Source organism: Protopterus annectens, chromosome 6.part0, assembly GCF_019279795.1.
Source record: "Protopterus annectens isolate FY-2018-M chromosome 6.part0, PAN1.0, whole genome shotgun sequence".
NCBI lineage: Eukaryota > Metazoa > Chordata > Ceratodontiformes > Protopteridae > Protopterus > Protopterus annectens.
In genome coordinates, this window is record NC_056737.1 from 1,592,704,220 (window position 1) to 1,592,724,784 (window position 20,565).

A 20,565-nucleotide genomic window follows, 5' to 3' on the forward strand; every position below is an offset into this window, starting at 1 on the left:
GTGTCAGCACCATATGAGGGGGGGGGACTAGAGTCAACTCCAAAGCTATCAGAGCCATCTCTGCCCTTTGGGGCTTTGATGCTGGCCAGCTCGGGTCTTACTCCATTCTCAGGAGCAGTGCTTGCAGGATTGCAGGAGCCAGTGGTTCAGGAAATATCTGCCCCTTTACCGTCGACTTCAGTTACCTCCAGATGCTCTGCCTTCAAGATTGTGGAGAGGGCTTTCTCATTACCTAGGGAAAGGATATCCCTAACCCCCTTTGATCAGACAACTTTACGTCCTTCAGTTCTTTGCTGTTAGCCTCGTTCTTCCATTCCACTGGGACAGCCAGTCTGATCAAGTCACCAGTCGGTCCATCAGGACTCCCCCTACTCTTCTGATACCTCTGTAGACCACCCTTCTGATGACGTCCCTCGGAAGAATGTGTAAAAGAAGACACATAGATTCCCCTCAGAATTCTCTCACAGAGGACAATAATTTGTGGGCATTTGCAAAGTTTTCATTTTTCATCTGCTTTTTCTTTTGGACCCTAGAAAAAACTGAAGGGTTGCTGTATGTGAGTTGTGAAGGACTGTTCTGTTCTCGCAACTGATTGTTTTTTACATCCACAGACACGTAGAGGGAGGAGTCTGAAGCTCTCAGAGTTGGCCAGAGAGAGGGCAGTAGGGCAGTACAACCCAAATGCCAGTAAGGCAGTGTGGAACTTGTACAACTGTGCCTTATCAATCAAAATTTCCCAAAATCTTGGTAAAAATGTGAGGCCTTTGCTCAGAACCCTAATTTGTTCTACAGTTTAATTATATGTAGATTAATTAATTGTGTAATATCTGAAAAATTTGATACAAAAACATTGAAAAAGATGCAATGAACTTCAGAAATGTTCAAAACAAAATTTGGATGAAAACATTTTAAATCACTTACATGGCTTTTTTAATAGATGCCACTGTTTGAAATTTTGCCTCTTATTTTGTCCTACCATCTTTTTTTCTCCAGTATCATTATTTGATAAATCGGATGACTTTGATGATGGATTCTCATCCTCTGTGAGAGATGTTAAACATGACTGATCTGAATGATCCGTTGCTGTATATGAAGAATGCGTAACTGTAGAAACAAAAGAAACTGTCCATTGATTCTTTTTCCTCCCCTAGGTGTTGACATGTTGAAGTGGAATGTTTCCATTATGACAAAGATCCCTTCCACATAAAGACAGAATTCTTGGAAAAGTCATTCTTATTCTACAGTTGTTTCTTTTGTTTGCACTTTACAATCACCTGTTCTATGGTATTTATTTTATTGTTAAGTTCATCAATCTTTTCATTAAAAGAATCCATAGATAGTGATTCTTTTAGAGCTGACTTGCAAATCATAGATGTCTATAATCAAACTGTCATGTTTCCATTTGTCACATTCAGTCAAGATATGTAACCACTCAAAAGAATAGTTTATTGCTGCTTGTTGCCAGTGTGCCTATATATCTCTCTCATCTTCCTCAACAGGTTCTGAAGGTTGCTACAATACACATAGCCCATTAGAAAAAAATTGTGGTAAGGTGTTCCAGAAAAAGTATATTATAAACACGCTCAACTCATTCTTGTTACGACTGAATAATTTGTTGTGCATTGAGGTAGCTGTTGTCTCCTTTACAGGTAATTGACTGGAACAAACAGCAGACATACCTTGTAGGAGTAACTATCAGCTGCATCACGATGTGCTTCCAATCTGTTATTTAATAAACCCTTATTAATAACTGCATTGGGATTCACAATATTATCAGATTCTCTATGTAAATCTGAAAAATCAACAGTTGATACCGCACTAGATACCTTAGAAAATATTTCAACATTAGATGAAACAGGTAGCAGCAGAAGGCTCCTTAGAATGCTGAACAAGCTTAGCTGCAAACACAATAGAATGTCTGGATTCCACAGCTCCCGTATAGGTTATAGAATTAATCTCTGAAGTAACATCCTCAAAAGTATCCCATTTGATTCATAATTCTAAACAAAAAGCAAACCCTCACTAGTTAAACAATACCAATGAATAAACAAAGAGTGATGAATGTCAAAGGTCATACAATCACTTTGTGACAAGAGTTTGTTTGCTGTTCTTCCATTTCAGTCTTCTGTTTCTTATTCCATTGGACCCAGTTTGTAAAATAGATGAGTTTTTAGTCAAGTTTAATGTTAAGAATGATATGGCTAACACCATCATCCTCTAGCTTTTGGAACTAAACCTTGAGTGGCTGTAAGGTTTGTGGTTGTGTGGCTGTGGACTCTGTTTTGATTTTTCCTCTGGTAACTCTTTCATTTCATGGTCACTTTTCTTGTCGATCTGCTATTTATGCTATTGTATGTTCTTGCAAATTATTCTATATAGGTAAAACTAGGAAGGTGAAAATAAGAATCATTGTAGAAACAAAAATGTGAAAAATTCTGTAGCTGAACACTTATGGAAACACCTTGAAGGAAACGTGCAGCATTTAGGATTTTTTGTTATGAGTCAAGTTTGCAGGTTATCAGGACATACCGACAAATACAGATCTAAAGTGTTGTCTAGTATGGAAGTCACATATATTTTGCAATTTAAAACTTTTACACATGATGGCATATATGTTGTTCTTCCTTAGAATTTTTTTTCTACAGGTTGATGATTGAATAGTGGGAGGGGCTTTTTCTTCTGTATATGCTTGAATTTGTGTTAGTGTTTTTAATCTTTGAAGAGTTTGTTAACTCAAGGAGCTAGTTTACTCTATTAAAGCCTTTTTATATTTCTCACCAGTGTTGTTTTGTTTATCTTGGGCACCCTACCTTGTCTTCTGCATGGTTCTAGGAGAACTGTCACTCTGCGGTTGGGTCTAAATGTAAAATGATTGGTACATTGAACACTCCTTACTTAATGACTTTGGCAGGCAGGATGAATCAGTATTATACCATGATACCCCCAAAACGTGCACGCTGATTGGCCAGCGTGCCCATTGTAAATCGAGTTATACTAATGGAAAAAGGTCCGGTCGCCCGGACTTTTTTCCATTAGTATAATTCGTTTTTTTAAAACACTGTCTCGCTATGTTAAATGGGTTTAACATAGCGAGACAGTTTTAAAATAAGCAACGGAGATGTCCGTTGCTTATTTTAGCTGTCTCGCCATGTTAAACCCATTTAACATAGCGAGACAGTGTTTTAAAAAGCAACGGAGAAAGCAAGATCTCCATTGCTTTTTAGTAGCTATGTTAAATGAGTTTAACATAGCGAGACAGTTTTAAAATAAGCAACGGAGATGTCCGCTGCTTATTTTAACTGTCTCGCTATGTTAAACTCATTTAACATAGCGAAACACTAAAAAAGCAACGGAGATCTTGCTTTCTCCGTTGCTTTTGCCACAGCTCTGATTTACTGCGCAGGCGCGCATTACATCAGAACTGCCGCTGATGCCAGACATCTGCGGAAGGGCAGTAAACAGGCATTATACTATGCCATTATTTAAGAAAAGTAATAGTTTCTTTTCTTAAATAATGTCATATAATAGTAATAACTCACTTCTGGGTGTGGTAATGCTAATTTACCCACGGTTGGCTTTGGTCCTCGGCTTCACCGGGACCAAACCACGCTAACCGTGGGTAAATTTAGCATTACCCACACCCAGGCGTGGGTTATTGCTATAATCTTTGCTGACCAGGAGTGACAAGCAGTTCATGTGATTATTCTGACACTTCTTGATGTGAATTTGGCAGTTTGCCATCAACTAATGGCATCCAGTCTTGAGCCATCCCAAGAAAAATGTGCTGTTTCACTTTTCTCTTGAAACTGAAAATAAAGAAGCCTTTAATCATCTTGTAGGGGTGTTGCAAGAGTACAGAACTCCTGGATTTTAACCTTTTGGCCACTTCGGAGTCTGTACTCTCCCTCTTTTCCTGCTTGATGTGCAGCAGGGCAAAGTTGTTTGCTAGATGATGCCTCCCTCTCGTGGGCATTGAGACTCCTGTATTACATTCTACACTGTGTTTCCATGCGTCATTGCAAACTCTGTAAGGAAAAATGACGCTCATCAGTAATATCTCCATGCATGCTAAAATAGTAAAATAACATTTTTTCAGGCTTAAGGGCCCCTAAAAGAAAAGGATTCATTTCCAGAAGTGGGATTCACTCCCTGTACCTAGACTGGAGTAAGAAATAGTTTCTTCTCAGAACATGACTTCTTGTTTAGATCCTTAATCTCCTGCTAGGAGTAATGCAGACTCTGTAGAAACACTAAAATCTGTTCCAGATAATGCCTTCTAAGTAAAAGAATTTGTCCATGTGAGCATACAGGTGTTGTATGCAACCCCACTTGGTTAGTATGTAGATTCTTCTGACCCATTTCAGCCATGTATGTGGTTAGAGTCTCGGCTGGGTAGGAAGTGGCCCAGCACTATTGGGTCCAGCAGCCCTTTTAAGGAGCCTGTACATCTGTGTCCTGTTTTAAAGAGCCCTCTCACTTCCATGGTTCTTAAATTTAATGATTGACAGGCATGCCTGCCTTCTAGTTAAGCCTCTTCTTTTAGTGAAGCTAGTTTTTTGGTGACCTTCACCTGTGCCACACAGAACTCTGAGCTTCAGGCTGCTATACGTAAACAACCATTGCCAGATTTTAACAGGACCTGAGTTCTTTAGGACCAATCCTAAAGACTTATCAAAAATGTTTTTATAATTGTTCTTAAATCAGCCTTAAACCAATAACCATATTTCTTTTCATTGCCTTTATTAACCAGATAAAGAGCTTGTCAATCCTTAAACATGGCACTACCATATCAGATTCTTCTTCAAAAAAGTTCTAGATTCTGGTAGCTGAATACCTGTTAAGTTCTTCATTTCATGGAGAGAAGGGCTGTCAGTGGCAGGGTATGATGTCCCCTCTATGGGCCAGAAATCAAGGAGCCTGAATCCTCACCACTGACACCGGTGGGGGGCATTCACTTGGAACAAAAATAGATACACACTGTACTTCCAGGTGCAGCTATCTGCACCAAGCACAATTTCCCTTAAGAACACACAGGGAACACACTCAGTCTATGGTCTGGGTTTTTCTCTCTCTCTCTTTCTGTAGACTCCCAATAAGACTCCCCACTGGCACAGGTATAGATTTGAGTCCTCAGGCAAGTGTCCCAGGCTATGTTCTCCAATACCCTCTCTGTGAAACCAGTGCTCTGTGTCCCTACTCCAAGTAGCTGGCACACACACTATTTGAGATTTGATTTACACACACACACACACACACACACACACACACACACACACACACACACACACACACACACACACACACACACACACACACACCTCCCTGGGAAAGGCTGGCACAGATATACTAGCTATGCCCCTCTGCCCAGACTGTAAGGTAGATACTTCCACCAGGACACCCTAAAAGCCAGCTACTGTAAGGCTCTTACCAGGGTATTCAATTATACTGAGTAAAATTAATACAAATACAAATAGAAGTATTTGAACTATGCAGCAAGTCTTCCAGGAGTGGCCATAGTGTCAACAAATAACTATTAACTAAATAACTAAGTATCCTCAAAGGTTCCTCAGAAAATGGAAAATATGAGGTGACTTAAAAAAGATTAGTGCACAGTCCACAAACTGTACTCACTACATAAACACAATTATAGGACCAGCGTTTTCGTCTCTATTCATAAAGACTTCATCAGATGACCTTAATAATCTTAGTTTACCATATATATGTATATATATATATATATATATATATATATATATATATATATATATATATATATATATATATATATATATATATATATATATATATATATATATACAGCCTCCCTTATGTGAATAAGCCAATCACATTCTCGGCTGGAGTGCCTTCTGTATGGAGTCTGCATGTCCTCCCCGCGGTTGAGTGGCGTTCGAAAGACATGCATAAATGGGCGTGCCTTCGCTGAAGGTTGGGTGTCGGGCTGGCAACTCGGCACCATAAAAATCGACTGCCAATCATTAGCAGACCAGAGTTCCACTGTGGTGACCCCTTACCGGGAAAAGCCAAAAAGACAAACAACAACATTATTTAATAAATAATTAAAATTGCTTAAACCAATCACTTCCTCTCTTTTTCCCACATAAAACAGCAAAACTTTTTTAGACCACCAAATATCATATGTTGCACTAAATTATTTATAAAAAAATAGTGAAGTTAAAACATTTCTTTAAAAACATGTTATTACATGAATACATTCATATATTCATTAAATACTAGCTCATTCAAAATTTAATGAAGAGAGACAAAAATGCTGGTCCTGTAATTGCTTTTATGTGTTTTTGTAGTGACTACAGTTTGTGGAATATGCATTAAACTTTTTTCAAGTCACCTCGTATTTTCCAGTCACCTCGTATTTTCCGTTTTCTGAGGGACCTGCATTGTGGATTCCTGTTACATTTTGGTGCCTTGCTTCACTTTTCTTGTTTACCCTCAAAGGTTAAAGCATTCTCTAAAAGACCAACCACAATGAAAAGTTTAAATATATTTAATAATGTTGTATCTTTCGGCTTTTCCCAGTTAGAGGTCGCCCCAGCGGAACTCCGGTCTGCTAATGATTGGCAGTAGATTTTTACGTACTGAGTTGCCAGCTCTGACGCACAACCTTCAACGAAGGTACGCCCATTCACGAATGTCTCCACACAGAAGACGCTTTAGGTGAGAATTGAACAGGACAACATCTTACTGTGAGGCGACAACGCTACCGCAGCACTACCACCGCAGTTAAAATAAATAATAAAATAACATGAAAATATTAAATATCTGTTTACAGTAAACCCCAGAGTTTCAAGCACAGGATGTATTTAAAATAACACAGATGGGGAGATTCACGCAGATACAGAAAAACAGTACTTAACTAATCTAACTATATTTTCCTGACTGATCTAAAGAATAACTATCCCCTAGTTCACTTACTAGAGCAAGGCAAGATGATGTAGGTGAGGGGTCCTTCTTGTCAGGTTTCAAAAACAGGCTTTCTGAGACTTCTGTCTCATCTAATATTAAAACACCATTTTAATGCTGGATTACAGAATGACATCACATAGATCTGGTCATCTGACTTGTGGTTCACATACTACCTCCTTTACTAGAAACTGAACCAGAATCTTGCACATATGTGTTACCATGCATGCAGAGAATTGCTAAGATGTGTTATAGCATCTGGAAGCTATAAAACTATTTCAGCACTTCCAACCTTCTAGATTAGCAATTAGTTCACTGCTAAAGATAATACAGCAGGATTATGAGTCCTTGTTTTCACAGACATTTTATCTCTGGCTGCAATCAGAACTGTAAGATACAATCTTTATGGCCTAAACCAGGTGATTTAATTTCAGGATAGTTTTTTAAAAGTTATCAGGGGCTGAGCTTAACCTCTTCTCTTCCAGTATCCTCTGTTAAAATATATACATTTAATCAGTTACAATAGTATTGTCTGACATACATGTATATTTATTTTCTGTCCAGCAGGACCCCCTATTGATATATTTTTAACACAAGCAGCTTTACAAATACATTTTCAACACAAGCACCTGTACAGATCAGTTTGATATACAAATGACATATAATTCTTTACATAACTCCAGATAGCTGTGCTGACATATATCACACATCCACTGCCCTACTTCTCCTGGAATAGCTGGCAATACCGCATGTCATCATACAGGGTACCCTTTTTCATTCCATTCTACCATACAACAGTAAACACCTATTGGAGTACTGGTGTTAAAGGTCACTCCTTCAGAGGTGTAGTTGCCTATAGTGCTGCCATTTACAGACATTTCCATTTCATATATTTTTGCTGCTAACAAGTGGTCATCAGTTCACACCTTTACTAAACATTATTGCTTGGACTGTGACTCCAAAAATTGGGACTCATGATAATTTTTTGCTGCAGGAGTCAGCCTTTTTAGTCTTTGCCTTTTGACGAATTTCAAGCTCCTGGTTTGCTGGAAGTTTTTAATACTGATTTTTTTTTTCAAAAGAATATTCCCAATGTTTATAGCAGGTATATATTGCTGTGCTATTTGCTTTGTGAGGAGCTCCTGGTCATTGAACCCAAAATGCCCTCTTGTTTTTCCCTTTTTTATTTTTGGCTACTACATCCAGTAGCTAATGCTGGGTTTCCATTTAAATGTTCAAGTAATTTCTTTGTACATTCTAGCTACCAGTTTTTGTTTTTCTTGATTTGCAAGAAGTATGCTTATCTAATGGTTTGATGTAAACAGGCTAGTTCAGAGGCTAAGCATTCTTTCCTACTGTATAATGTGACATCTTGACAGTGTGGTAGTGGAGGATAGAAGTGCCCCTTGGTCATGGAAGATTCAGAGAACTGAGAGAGGAAAAACAGGCTATCCCATATACAGACACAGTGAGGAAGATATTTTCACATATCAGGTGATATAGTAAGAACACATCTTCGAAATCTTAAAGAATGTCTACTGTTTCAGTTGTTTTTCTCTGTAAAGCTTTCTTCTGTATCCTCTTTGCTCACCATAGATAATAAATTCAAGCATTTCCATTCCTAGTCTGAGCTAACAAGCCTAAAGTCCTATTTGAAGATAAATGGTGGTGTGGGGTTTTACAAGTAGGCAAAACCTGGGAAATATTTAGAAACCATTGATCTTGCATTATCCCATCTATCCAGTTTGACTGTTGGGTTTGTTGGAATATCAGTGCAAGGTGGATCCAGTCCAAAAAACTGACTCTCCTCTAAGTGTTCAATCTCCTTCCATAATCCCATAATGCACCTGTCCTCTCCAAATCCCACAGATCTCATTTACCACTTTTGCAAATCAGACAAATCTCCAAAGTGCCCATTTACAGTCTCTGAAATTATAATTTTTTCATGTTTTTGATACAATTTTTGTCATTATTTATTGTTCTTTCTTTGTAATTTATATAAAAAAACTTTTCCTTCCTGCTCTCATGACTAGGTGCATAGGCATAGTTATTCCATTGTTATTGTCTGTTTAAACTATTTAGCCTACTGTTTCTTTCACCGTTGGTGATAACTTTGCATAATTTTTGTAGTCAAGCATCATTTGCTTGTGTACTGTCTTGTTTTATGTATTGGTACAATGAACAAAAACTTCAGAAAATGTGCCTGTTGTGGGCACAGATTTCTTCCTGAGGGGTATCCACAAGTTGTGTGTGAAATGCCTGTGACAAGATCTTCCCTTGTTCTCCTCAAGAATGCTGGAACAAATTGGCACTTAATGCTTCCTTCCTGCTTCTTCAGAGGAAGCTGATAAAGAGAAAGCAAGGGACATAGAGAGATAGAGAAGAAAAGGAGGAAATGGGAGGATGTTCAAACTCAGGCTTCTCCTCTTGCCAAAATTCCCTAATTAGACCCTTTGCAGGAAGCTTTGACTCCATGACTTTGGGACTGCCTGTCTTTGGTGCTGAGACCTTCCTGTACCAAGCCAGTTGTCATCCATGATTGTGCTGGTCCAGAAGGAGTGGCAGCAGCTGTTCTGAGAGGAAACTTAAGTTTCTCCCTGAGATCTACTAGGTCTTTACATAGCTGGACTTATTTTTATTTGGAAGGGATGATGAGAGCCTTCTTTAAGGTGTAAATTGATATGGGTGTCATCCCATCCCACTTGTTTTCTGGGACAGATCAGGTTGGCTGTTGGTCTCCCATGAAGAAACTCCTTCCTTGGTATGAGTATTGGTATTGGAGGTTTTGAAGATATCAGCTTCCTAAGTTGGTAATGATGGGATTCCCTTGGTGCTGACCTCAAACCATCTGGCCCAAAGCATATGGCCCACTTGACTTTTAGTACCGACTTCTTTTTGTGAGGTCCATGTCACCATCTTTGGAACTGACCTGTTTGTTGTCCTTTTTAGTGTTGGGGTCATTGGCATTTGAATCATCAGGTCTAACCTCAGCAAAGGAACTATCCAGTCCATCAGCACCTCTGTATTCATTACTGTCAACAGCCATGTCCTTTAAGGATTGTCATTGTTCCAACTCAGAAGTTTCTGATGCCAATGGATCCCACATTGGCCTTTGTGTTTATCAAAAGGATGAGAGAACACTTGGATAAATTGGCAGGGGATGCTCCATTTGATGACTTCTCCACCCCTCTGCATATATCAGTCTGCAGCATCATCCTTCCCAGGGACAGGTTTTAAGCAATTCCCCTTTGAAGCCATCACAAGCCTTCAGGTTCTGTGGATGAGTCCCTTTGGAGCCACCACAACAACATTTGCACAAGAGGAGGCACATCAACTCCCCAAACAGAGTTTCTCATTCCAGATGCTCATCTTGGTGAAGGAAAATGGTCCCAGCAGTTCACTCCAGAAGATGTCAGATTTGTCAAAATCATAGAATTATGCAGTAGAGGAGTACTTGGCCCACCAACCCCTCCCCTTCCTCGGATGAGGAAGTTCTCTCTGAGACATTAAGATCTGCCCCCTTCTGTACGTCCTGGTGACTGACCCTGATGTTAGAGAGGAAAAGGTGGGAATCTGCCATAGCAGACAGCATCCCAAGGAAACCAGACAAGATTCTTCACCCATCTGAAGACAGACTTCATTGAAGCAAGGGCTCTCTAGTGGACTCCATTATTGTGACAGCAGCCACCAGGGAGGAACTGTATGAGCACAGTCCAGTGGTCCTTCCACCTAACAAGGAGTCTAGTTAGATGGATCTCATGGCAGTGAGCATATGCTTCAGGCATGTTCGCCCTCAGAACATTGAATTGTTTAACTTGCATGATGAGCTTCCGAAGAGATCTAGCAAAGTGATCGTTAGACGTCTGAGGATACCTGACAGTTCTGGCACTCTGAAGTAACTTGAGTCTTGGGTGGAAACCATGCTAACCATTTCCAACCTATAAGTGAGACTGTTTCACAATGTGGCTGATTGGGCAGTTTGATCAGCACTGGTATAATAGTGAGACGCCACTCCTGACTCTGCTTTTTTAAATTTTGTAGACAATTGCAAGGCATTCTTTGCCATTGCCTCCTTTGATGGGTCCTCAATCTTTGGACTCATAGTCAAGGAGAAGCTTTTGAAGAGTAAGCAAAACGGAAAGACCTCACCTGCTTTAGGGTCATTTTTGTGATCCTTCAGAGATCCTTTTCTAGGTGTCCAGAAAGGGAGTCCAAAGTGCTCTGGTTCAAAAAATTCCATCACTTTCCTTTCGGCTTGTTTTCAGACAAGGGCAGCCATGGCAAAGGAGCCCTCTTTAATAGTGCTGCTCCAGAAGCAGTGGAGGTCTGCAGAACCAAAGATTTATAGGTTCTTTTCAGAGGTTTTTCCTCTGAGGAATAACCTCAGCATTCCTGAAGGATTACATTTAGGGAGCACACTGTATCTTCACCTCGATTTCTGGATAGCCTTCACATAGGACAACTTGGTGAGGAGCATAATATCCGGAGATTGTGGTTATATTCTCCACAGCACCAAAACTGTCATCCTTTCCCTCTCCAGATGTGCCACCCCACCAAAAAGGGCTGTAGCTGAAGAGATTGCACACCACCTCCAAAAAAGAGCAATCCTAGAGGTTCCACCAGATCAGAAGGCGTATGGAGTCTAGTCAAGACTCTTTTTAGTTCCCAAGAAGTCAAAAGATCTCAAGCGCATGCTAGCCTTAAGCAGCTTAAAACAGTATGTAAAATGAGAGCGAGGTCTGGATGGTCATGGTACAAGCCATTCTTCCCTGTTTACAAGGGGGGGGGGGTGACTGGATATGTTGTATAGACCTCCAGAACACTTCCCTCTAGATAAAGATAACCAACAAGTTCTGATTGTATCTACACTTCCAGTTAAGAGCCAGTCACTCCATCAGTTCCATAGTTTGCCCTTGTGTCTCGCTACAACCCCCTGGATGTTCGCCAAATGCTTGGCAGTTATTTCAGCCCTGTTGTGATTGAAAGATTTGCATAGTCTCATATCTGGAAGATTGGCTCTTGCCTGCCACAGCAAAAGAGCTCCTAATATCAGCCAGATACTACTTGCTTCACTTGTCTATCCTTAAGGATCTTAGTAAACATCTCAGAACCATAGAATGGCTCATATGGTATCCAGCAAGTTAACCAAGAAAACCAGGGAACAAAATGTAAAGTTTAAAAAGCAAACTAATTTATTCAAAATAACAAATGGTCAAGCACTTTCCGTCCTTCTCAAGTTGTTAGGACTTCATCAGAACCATAAAACAAAGCAAATTACATAGTGTATAAAGGCCAATAAATCACATGATAAATATTGATAAAAATTTAAAGCAGCAGTGTCCCAACTAATTAAAAACGTTGAATACTGACTACGAATGAACATTCATAAATATAGTCCTTGAAAAAATATTGCAAAAATTCTAAAAGTTTGTAGTTGTCAAAAAGTGAGGTAAGACAAAACATAAATAATGAATAATAGACATAAGAATAGGAAACAATTGTTTACATAGTGTGTATACATTACTATATTTCAAATTAATTGTACAGTAACAAATATGATGATTGAGTGACACCTGTGCTGCCTTCAGCTTTAAAACTGGGATTATTGAAATATATTTACTAAGACTTCATTGTCGAGGCATTAAGTTTGAACTGCCACAACAGTTTCCTGTATTCCATGCATTTTTCCACAGTGACCCCCATCCCAAGCCACAACTTCAATTGTACCAAATTTTAATTTTTCGAAATCTGGGCATTGTAAAGTATGCTTAAAAAGTGCATTGTTAGTATTTCTTTGCTGGATATTGTAGCAATGTTCATAGATTCTTTTCCAGAAAGGTCTTTCAGGCTTACCCACACAAAATGAAGTACAGGTGGAACAGCAAGGCAGATAAATTACTCCTGATGTCAGACAATTTCCTTTAACAGAGTATACCCTTGAAGCACAGCAGTTGCTAAGATCGATGTACTCTTCTAAAATATATGGGAAATGTTGACAAGAACCACATTTCATGCTGCTTGTACTACTAACTTATTGACATACTGTAATTCAAATATACCTTTTAAATTTCTACCCATTTTGTAAACAAAATTGGTTTCATTACTCTGAATATTGTATATTTGTTCATCTGTTTTAAAGATATTCCATTTATTCCTGACTATCGTCTTGATGTCTTTAGTGTCACCATTGATTGGATTCTACCATTAATCTGCCTGAAAAAAATACTTTAAAACTTGTGTAACCTTCTACTAGAGAACTGTTTTTAAGCAAATGTTTGTGTGTTAAGAGATTACCTAAAGGCTTAAGACTTTTTAAATTCCTAAATGGGAGGAATTTTGATTCTGATATTTATCATGAATTTATAGTCATGTTCGATAGACATGGCTTTGAACTCATAAATTTTATCACAAAATACAACAATTTACAAATGAATAAACTTTCAGAAGAGATTCTAAGTTTGAATGGCAAAATGTCAAGTTATTTGATTATTATAAGACTAAATATGATATTTTTTTAAAAATATTTAAGTAATTTAAATTTATTAAACAAAGGAAACAAAAGAAATTGATAAGAGCTGAAAAAAATTATGTTAAGAGCAATGTATATCCATTATTTTCTAAGAAACTAAAATGCAATACTCACCATTACACTTCCAATAATGTTGATAGTGTAGTCTTACCTAACCCTGTACTGGATGGTATGGATGGCCCATAACATACTGTTTCACAAGCAGTGGAATCACAAACCTCTCATAATGAGTATTCTAATAAATGTTTCAGCCCTTTAGAGATTCCCCCACTTCCCCACAGATCAGAAATAATTGGGTACAGGTCCAAAACCTATCAGGATCCTCACTTTTATCATAACTGTTTTTCCATGCAGACAGGGTTGCTGAAGAGAGGGGGACAACAGCGACAAAACAAAAGTGGAAAAAACAATACAGAGAACAGACAGTTGTATTAAATTCATGTTCATCTTGCAACGGCAAATGTTTAACTTTTAATGGTTTGTACATCTTTAACTATAGCCATTGACACATTTTTTTTGAAAAAGGGTTCTCCTCATCTCACACACCAAGACTGACATCCCTAACATCATTGTGAAATTGTGTTTATTTACTAGAAAATCAAATTTAGTGATTCTGCACCATAATAATATTAATAATTGAACAGCTGATGCAGTGAGATTTTAAAAGACAAAAGTTTTTTCAGTCCTTCTCTCAACAGCACTTCTGCTGTTTTTGAAAAATACTTTGAGAAGGATTTTTACAATCATGAAAGATTATGACAACCCAAATTTTCAAATATATCTTACGATGGACATAATTTATTACACACACTGAATCTTAACCATCCCATTAGAGTCATGAGACCTGATAAAGGGTTATTGCTGACAAGATTAACTATGTATGTAAGATTCTCTGATTGGCTTCAAGGCACAGATGAATATTTACCTGCTTCAAAGAAAGAGATAAACATTGCATACAAAAAGTTTGACTTATTTTTAGAGGATTCTCTTCCACAAGGTTGTATTTCCCCTACTTACTACAATTTTCTATTTAACAAACATCCTCATGCTCCAGCAGTCTTTGGCTTCCCAAATGTTCAGCAGGGCATATTGGACCCTCCAACTGTTGCAGCACAGGGTTGAAAGACTTATCCTGTTGCAGTGTTTTTGTTGATACAATCTTGAAAGATCCTCTTATAATTTATGGACACATTGTTAAGGACTTGTGGGATTTTTTAAGTAAATTTGTGGAACAAAAAAAAAAAACATATGAGAATAATTCCTTTCGGTCAATAGATGTGGAATACTTGTTAGTTTTTTACTTGTATCCCACAAGACAGGGGTTTGCAGCTTTTTTTTTTTCACTCAGCACTTCTGGAGTTTTCACATTAAAAAAACAATATTATTAGGATTTTGATGGGATCAATGGAAGTTATTTTATACAACAAATGTATTTCTTTGAGGATGAGTATTACAAGAAGGGAAAGGTGGGCCATGGGTGCACCTTGTGCCCCCATTTATGCAAACTTGGTTATGCTCAGTTGGGTGAAAATGTTTGTATGTTTGTGTTACACTCCATCTGTAGACAAAATTGTTCTCATTATTTACGATACGTGGATGACACATTCATGCTTTGGACAGCATCTGAGACTAATGTCTGAGATTTTATGGAACATATTAATAAGAGTACCCCCTTTCTTAGATTCACATATGCATTTTCGAAAGACAATTATGTGGGTGTCACCATTTATAAGAATAAAGTTAGTTTACAATCTGCTATCTACAGATTACCTATACACTCCAACACTTATTTAATTTCAATAGTTGCCATCCACCCTATTTAAAAAGGAATATCATTAAGGGACAACTCTTAAGATTAGCTAGGATGTATTCTTAATACAATATTTTTATTATAGAGACCAATAAGATGATTAAAATGTTCTTGGGAAGGGGTTACCCCTTTGAGATAGTAAAAAAAAAGTTATTGTAGAAAGTGAAAAAAAAAGAAGTTACTGCAGAATGGGGTAAAAATACATACCATTATTAAATTCTAGTTTATATCAAACCCTGTTGACCAGCACTCCACTAATTGATATGGTTAGAAAAAACACAACTCTAAATACAGACTTTGTCAGGTTTGTGTTGAAATTCAATGGTAACTTTAAAGACATCAGGATAATATCGAGGAACAACTGGAATATCTTAATATATTCTGGGTAATGAACTCAGTTTTGTTTACAAAATGGATATAAATTTAAAAGGTATTTTGGAATCACTGTATGTCAGCACAGTTAGGAACAGAAGCACCACAAAAATGGGGTTCTTGTCACTGTGACCATATATTGTAGAAGAAAAATACATCGATCTTAACATCTATTGTGCTTCAAGGGTATACTACATCTTGAGAAAGATAAAAGCACTTGACCATGTGTTATTTTGAATAAATTAGTTTGGCTTTTAAACTCTGCATTTTACTCCTTGGTTTTCTTGGTTCACTTGCTGGATACTATGTGAGCCATTCTTTGGTTCTGAATTGCTCTGTTCTTCTAGGCTGCTCGGTCACATGCTTTTTTTTTGTTGTTGTTCTAAATGAACATGGACAAGTCTCCACTAGAACCTTGCAAATCTTGTTTTTAATATGGTGCCCTCTGGACACAAGACCATGCATCCTCAAGCTTCCAGAGGAAAGACTCAAAACTTTATGAACTGCTGTTCCAGGCCTTCTAGTTGGTCCTTCTCCCCCGGCTTCTCTCATCTTAAAAAATCCTCTGTTTCGTGACAGCTTCTGTTCTACTTATACATCAGATGATGTCTTATGTTAGGGTGCTCTTGTGGTCTGTAAGCTTGCAATGGTCTCACTCAGTAGACTCTGTGAATACCCCCCTCTATCTCTCCATTGTTTACAGGTAACATTTAATGTGGTAGATGGAGCCTCCACTGTTTTTGTGGGAAAACTGTTTACTATTCCCCTTCCCAAGGTCATTATGGCCATGGATGCCTTCTGTATAGAATGAGGGGGGGGGCATTTTCAAGGGAGAATGGTTCAGGGCACATAGAGCCAGCAAGAGACCAGTCTTAACATAAATATCCTGAAAGATGAGGGCAGTCCTTTTAGTACTGCATGACCTGAAAGACTGCTTTTCACAAGGGGTGATTTTAATGCATACAGACATATCCATATTCTCGTACATCAACAGGCAGGGCATAGCAGATCTTATTTCTATGTCGATAGGCCTTGAGGGTGTGGCAGTGAATGATGTCTTTACAGAGCTTCCTGGGTGCAATGCACATTGATGGACTAACCAACTATCTAACTGATAAGTTCAACAGATTGATACTTGATGCCTTATGTGTAGTCCCTCAGTCCGTCAATAACATGTATGATTTTTTTGCTGCTGGAGCTTGCCTTACTGCAGTCTTTTTGCATCCCTGACTAACACCAAATGCAGCAATGACTTTGCTCTCAAGGGATGGCCACCATGGGACAGTCTGGTCAGTCAGTTTCCACTGGCCTGCTCTATGCCTTTCCCCTTCTCTTCTACCCCCCACTAATGAAATTCCTTCAGAAAGAGTCTTAGTGCAATACCATAGTAGTCCTCACAGCCCCCTTTTGACCAAGACAGATTTGGTTTCTCTTGCATGGCCTTACCTCAAGAAGCAGTTTTGGCCTCTAGATCTGCAGTTAGATCTCTTTTCCCATCCATCCATTGAGCCTAACCTGGAGATTCATTCACTTACATTACCAGAATGTGATTTTTCCAGTTCTAATGATGGCCAGAGATCCAACTTATACCAGAGTGATCTCAATTATTTCATCTGTGCAGAAGGACTGTGCATGTAAACTCTATAAAAGTAAATGAAAAATGTGTTCAGCATAGGTCATGGGCCTGTAAACAGGGACTGGATACCTCCTCCGAACCGATTTCCTCAGTATTGCAGTTTTTCTCATTTTTCTTTGACTCTGTTGTAGCTACTGTGGCATCAAAGTTCATCTCGACTCTGTTTCCAATTTTCATCAAGGATTCCATTCTTCTTCCTTGGCAGCATAAAAAGCCTTTCTCAGAGGTACCTTTGATACATTTTTGCTTTATTCTTCCATTAGGATCTTGATCTCAATCCATTCTTTGAGGCATTAACCAATTCCTGTTTTGAACCAGCTTCTTCTGATAACCTGAAATTTCTTTCCTGGAAGACTTTCTTGTCGTAGCTTTCAGCTCTGCCAGAAGTTCTTAAAAGTTACATGGTTTGTACTCCACACTGCTATATTTAGGTTTTCAAAAAAACAGAGCGTCAGTTAGAACCAATTCATTCTTTGACTAAGGTTGCCACAGATTTTTCTCTCAATCAAACCATTAATTTTCCTGTCTTTTTTCTGATGCATTCCAACAGGGGAGAGTTTTTTTGCTGCATACTTTGAATGATCATAGACAATTACACTTCAGCTTACATCAAACTAAAGTGATCAGAAATGACAACCAACTGTTCATCTCTTATGCATCCTCCATGCTGGGACAAAAGGTCTCCAAAGTAATGTTGTCCGTATATCTTGCCAGTTGCATATTCTTTGTATACTGATCTAATACCAAAACCATATTGGTAAAACCAAAACCTCATTCCAAAAATGCAATTTCATCTTCTAGTGTCTTCTTCAGGAACTAATGATTTGATGAGATTTGTACAGTAGCAACATGGACCACATTGCACACATTTGGTCAAGCATAATAAATTGGATGTGATCTTCAAGTCTGAGTGTTGATTTGGGGCTGCCATTCTTAAGGGTTTCTTGTTCTGATTCCACCCACAATGTATGGTAACTATGGAATCTGTCCCAACAGTCAAAGTGGGGAGATAATATAATGTAAGATGCAGAAGCTATTTGTTTACCATACCACTGTATCTTCATTATTCCCAGTTTATCCAATTCAACAACTCACTCCCCATCTAACTCGTTGTTCTGGATGGACTTAGCAGACCTAGACTGAAGCCTATCTCCTCTTATCTCCTGATTCCTAACAAATAAAAGTCACATGTTCAGGATGTAATCCTCAAAATAAAATGCAGACACACTTTAAAGTGTGTCTGCATTTTATTTTGTGGATTACTTTGTGTTTTTTTTCCTTGCTGCTTGTTGCTACTTTGTTGATACATTTGGTCACATGTTCAGGATATCTGCTGCAAGCTCGATCTGATGACTCCAGAAGGACAGATGCATTCTGGGAATAGGGAAGGAACTTGAACACTTGGAGGGAGGTGTCAGGTAGCCGGATCGGATCCACTTTGCTGTGTGGTATCCCATTAGTTGAAGTGGATGGATTAAGTGTAAAGATCTAACATTAAAGTAAGTACATAACACCTTTTTTATAATGTTTAGACTGTTCTTGTCTCAGGACATGATTAAGAGTGCAAATTGTTGAACTTAACCCAGATTCCTGGTTAAGTTGTGTGTGAGTGTGTGTGTGTGTGTGTGTGTGTGTGTGTGTGTGTGTGTGTGTGTGTGTGTGTGTGTGTGTGTGTGTGTGTGTGTGTATGTGTGTATCTCTGTCTATGTGTGCACTTGCTTACTACAGTAACTACTCATGAAGATGTAGCTTCTCAGATAACTGCATTTTCTTTTCAGCATCGCCCCAACCCCAATCTAATTTAAATGGTAGGTAGAGAACATCAAAACATTTCAAATGTATTAGTAAAGATCTTGGTTTCCTTACTAGAGAAGTGTTAACTACCAGTGTACTGCAGGTCCAAATCCATTTTATCTCTACAGGTACACTGCAGGCAAATTAAAATAAGTTCATGTTGTATAAGCCTTTGTCTTTCAATGTGTCATTAAATGGCTCAGACATGACTTTTCTGTTTCAGAGCATCATTCGAGTGGTGTTTCATGACCGGCGTTTACAGTATATGGAGCACCAGCAGCTGGAGGGCTGGAGATGGAGCAGACCTGGTGACAGAATCCTCGATATTGGTGAGTTAATTTCATTGCAACTGTGGTGTGAATGCATTTTTAGTATGTTTATACAACACCAATGTACTTCATCTCCTTTTCATGGTATAGTATTTAGATCACTTGTGTTAGATTCACATTCCTTTTATTGAAAGGCTGCAACTGTTTTTATTCACTTCTCATATAAACCAAACAGTGGGTAAATTTTCTTTTTTGCCACTATTTTTTGCTCTCTCATCTCCGATTTGTTACTGAGGAAGAAGCTTTGTGCTTTGATACCGGTATACCATTTAAATCTGTAGCCTTTTTTTAACCTGCTGGTTGGTTTAACTAAAAATCCAAATACCCCAGATTTAGTTTGCTGCCTGATCAAGAAGGATGTGTTTTCAAGGGTTCTGACATTATAGTAACAGGTAAGTCTTTAGGATTTTTGTTTCAGTGCCATCTCTGGCAGTTTTTTTCCTCTTTTCATCTAATCCCCTCAATAACTTTTAACTATCTATATCTTAGTTAACCCCCCAAAAAATGTCTTCTTCTAGTGCTGTTTGCTGTAGTTAAATAACCTAACTTGAAATATATTGTCTCTTCTTTCTGTATATTTTTCTTAGTGTTAAGAATAGTTGACTAGTGCATCTTTTTTTTTCTTTGTGACAGGACTGTGTTGTGTTTGCCAGTTAGTGTGCCTTTCCATGGCAGACAAGTGTACAGTCTACAGCCGCAAGATTCCGCCACAAGACCTACACTCCCTTTGTGTTTGCTGTTTGGGAGCAGCTCGTCTAGAATTTGAATTTGAGGCTTGTGCTTCATTTGGTACCAGGGCCATACAGGGATGTAAGGACAAATTAGTATTAACATTTATTATCCTTGCCCAACTAGGTGTCTCTACCCAGTCTTCAGCATCTACTTCTACTCCCTCTATGCCCCCAGCTGAAATAGGGGGAAAAACAAGGCAAAAAGAAAAGGATAAAGACAGAAATCAGAAAAAATCTCCTGCACTAAAAATTTCTAGACATGTGTATCCCATCACTGACACCTCTTCCTCGATTCTTGCCAGAGACAGTAAGTCCTTGGCTCCATTCACCCTTCCTGCAGGAGAGGCATTCAACAAGACCATCTTCAATGGCTTCGTCTTCCAGGTCCATTTGTTAATGGAGGACCCTTACTGAGGCAGATGTCA

At 38.5% G+C, this 20,565-nt stretch overlaps 1 protein-coding gene across 1 annotated transcript in view; it reads left to right on the forward strand.

Annotated features, from left to right (window-relative positions):
* The window catches only part of TFCP2L1 (transcription factor CP2 like 1), a 1,111,497-nt gene that overhangs the window by 309,290 nt on the left and 781,642 nt on the right, over window positions 1-20,565 (forward strand). Inside the window, exon 4 of the mRNA XM_044075043.1 lies at window positions 19,304-19,409. Coding sequence (XP_043930978.1) covers window positions 19,304-19,409 — 106 coding nt within the window. The remainder of the gene's footprint in view (window positions 1-19,303; window positions 19,410-20,565) is intronic.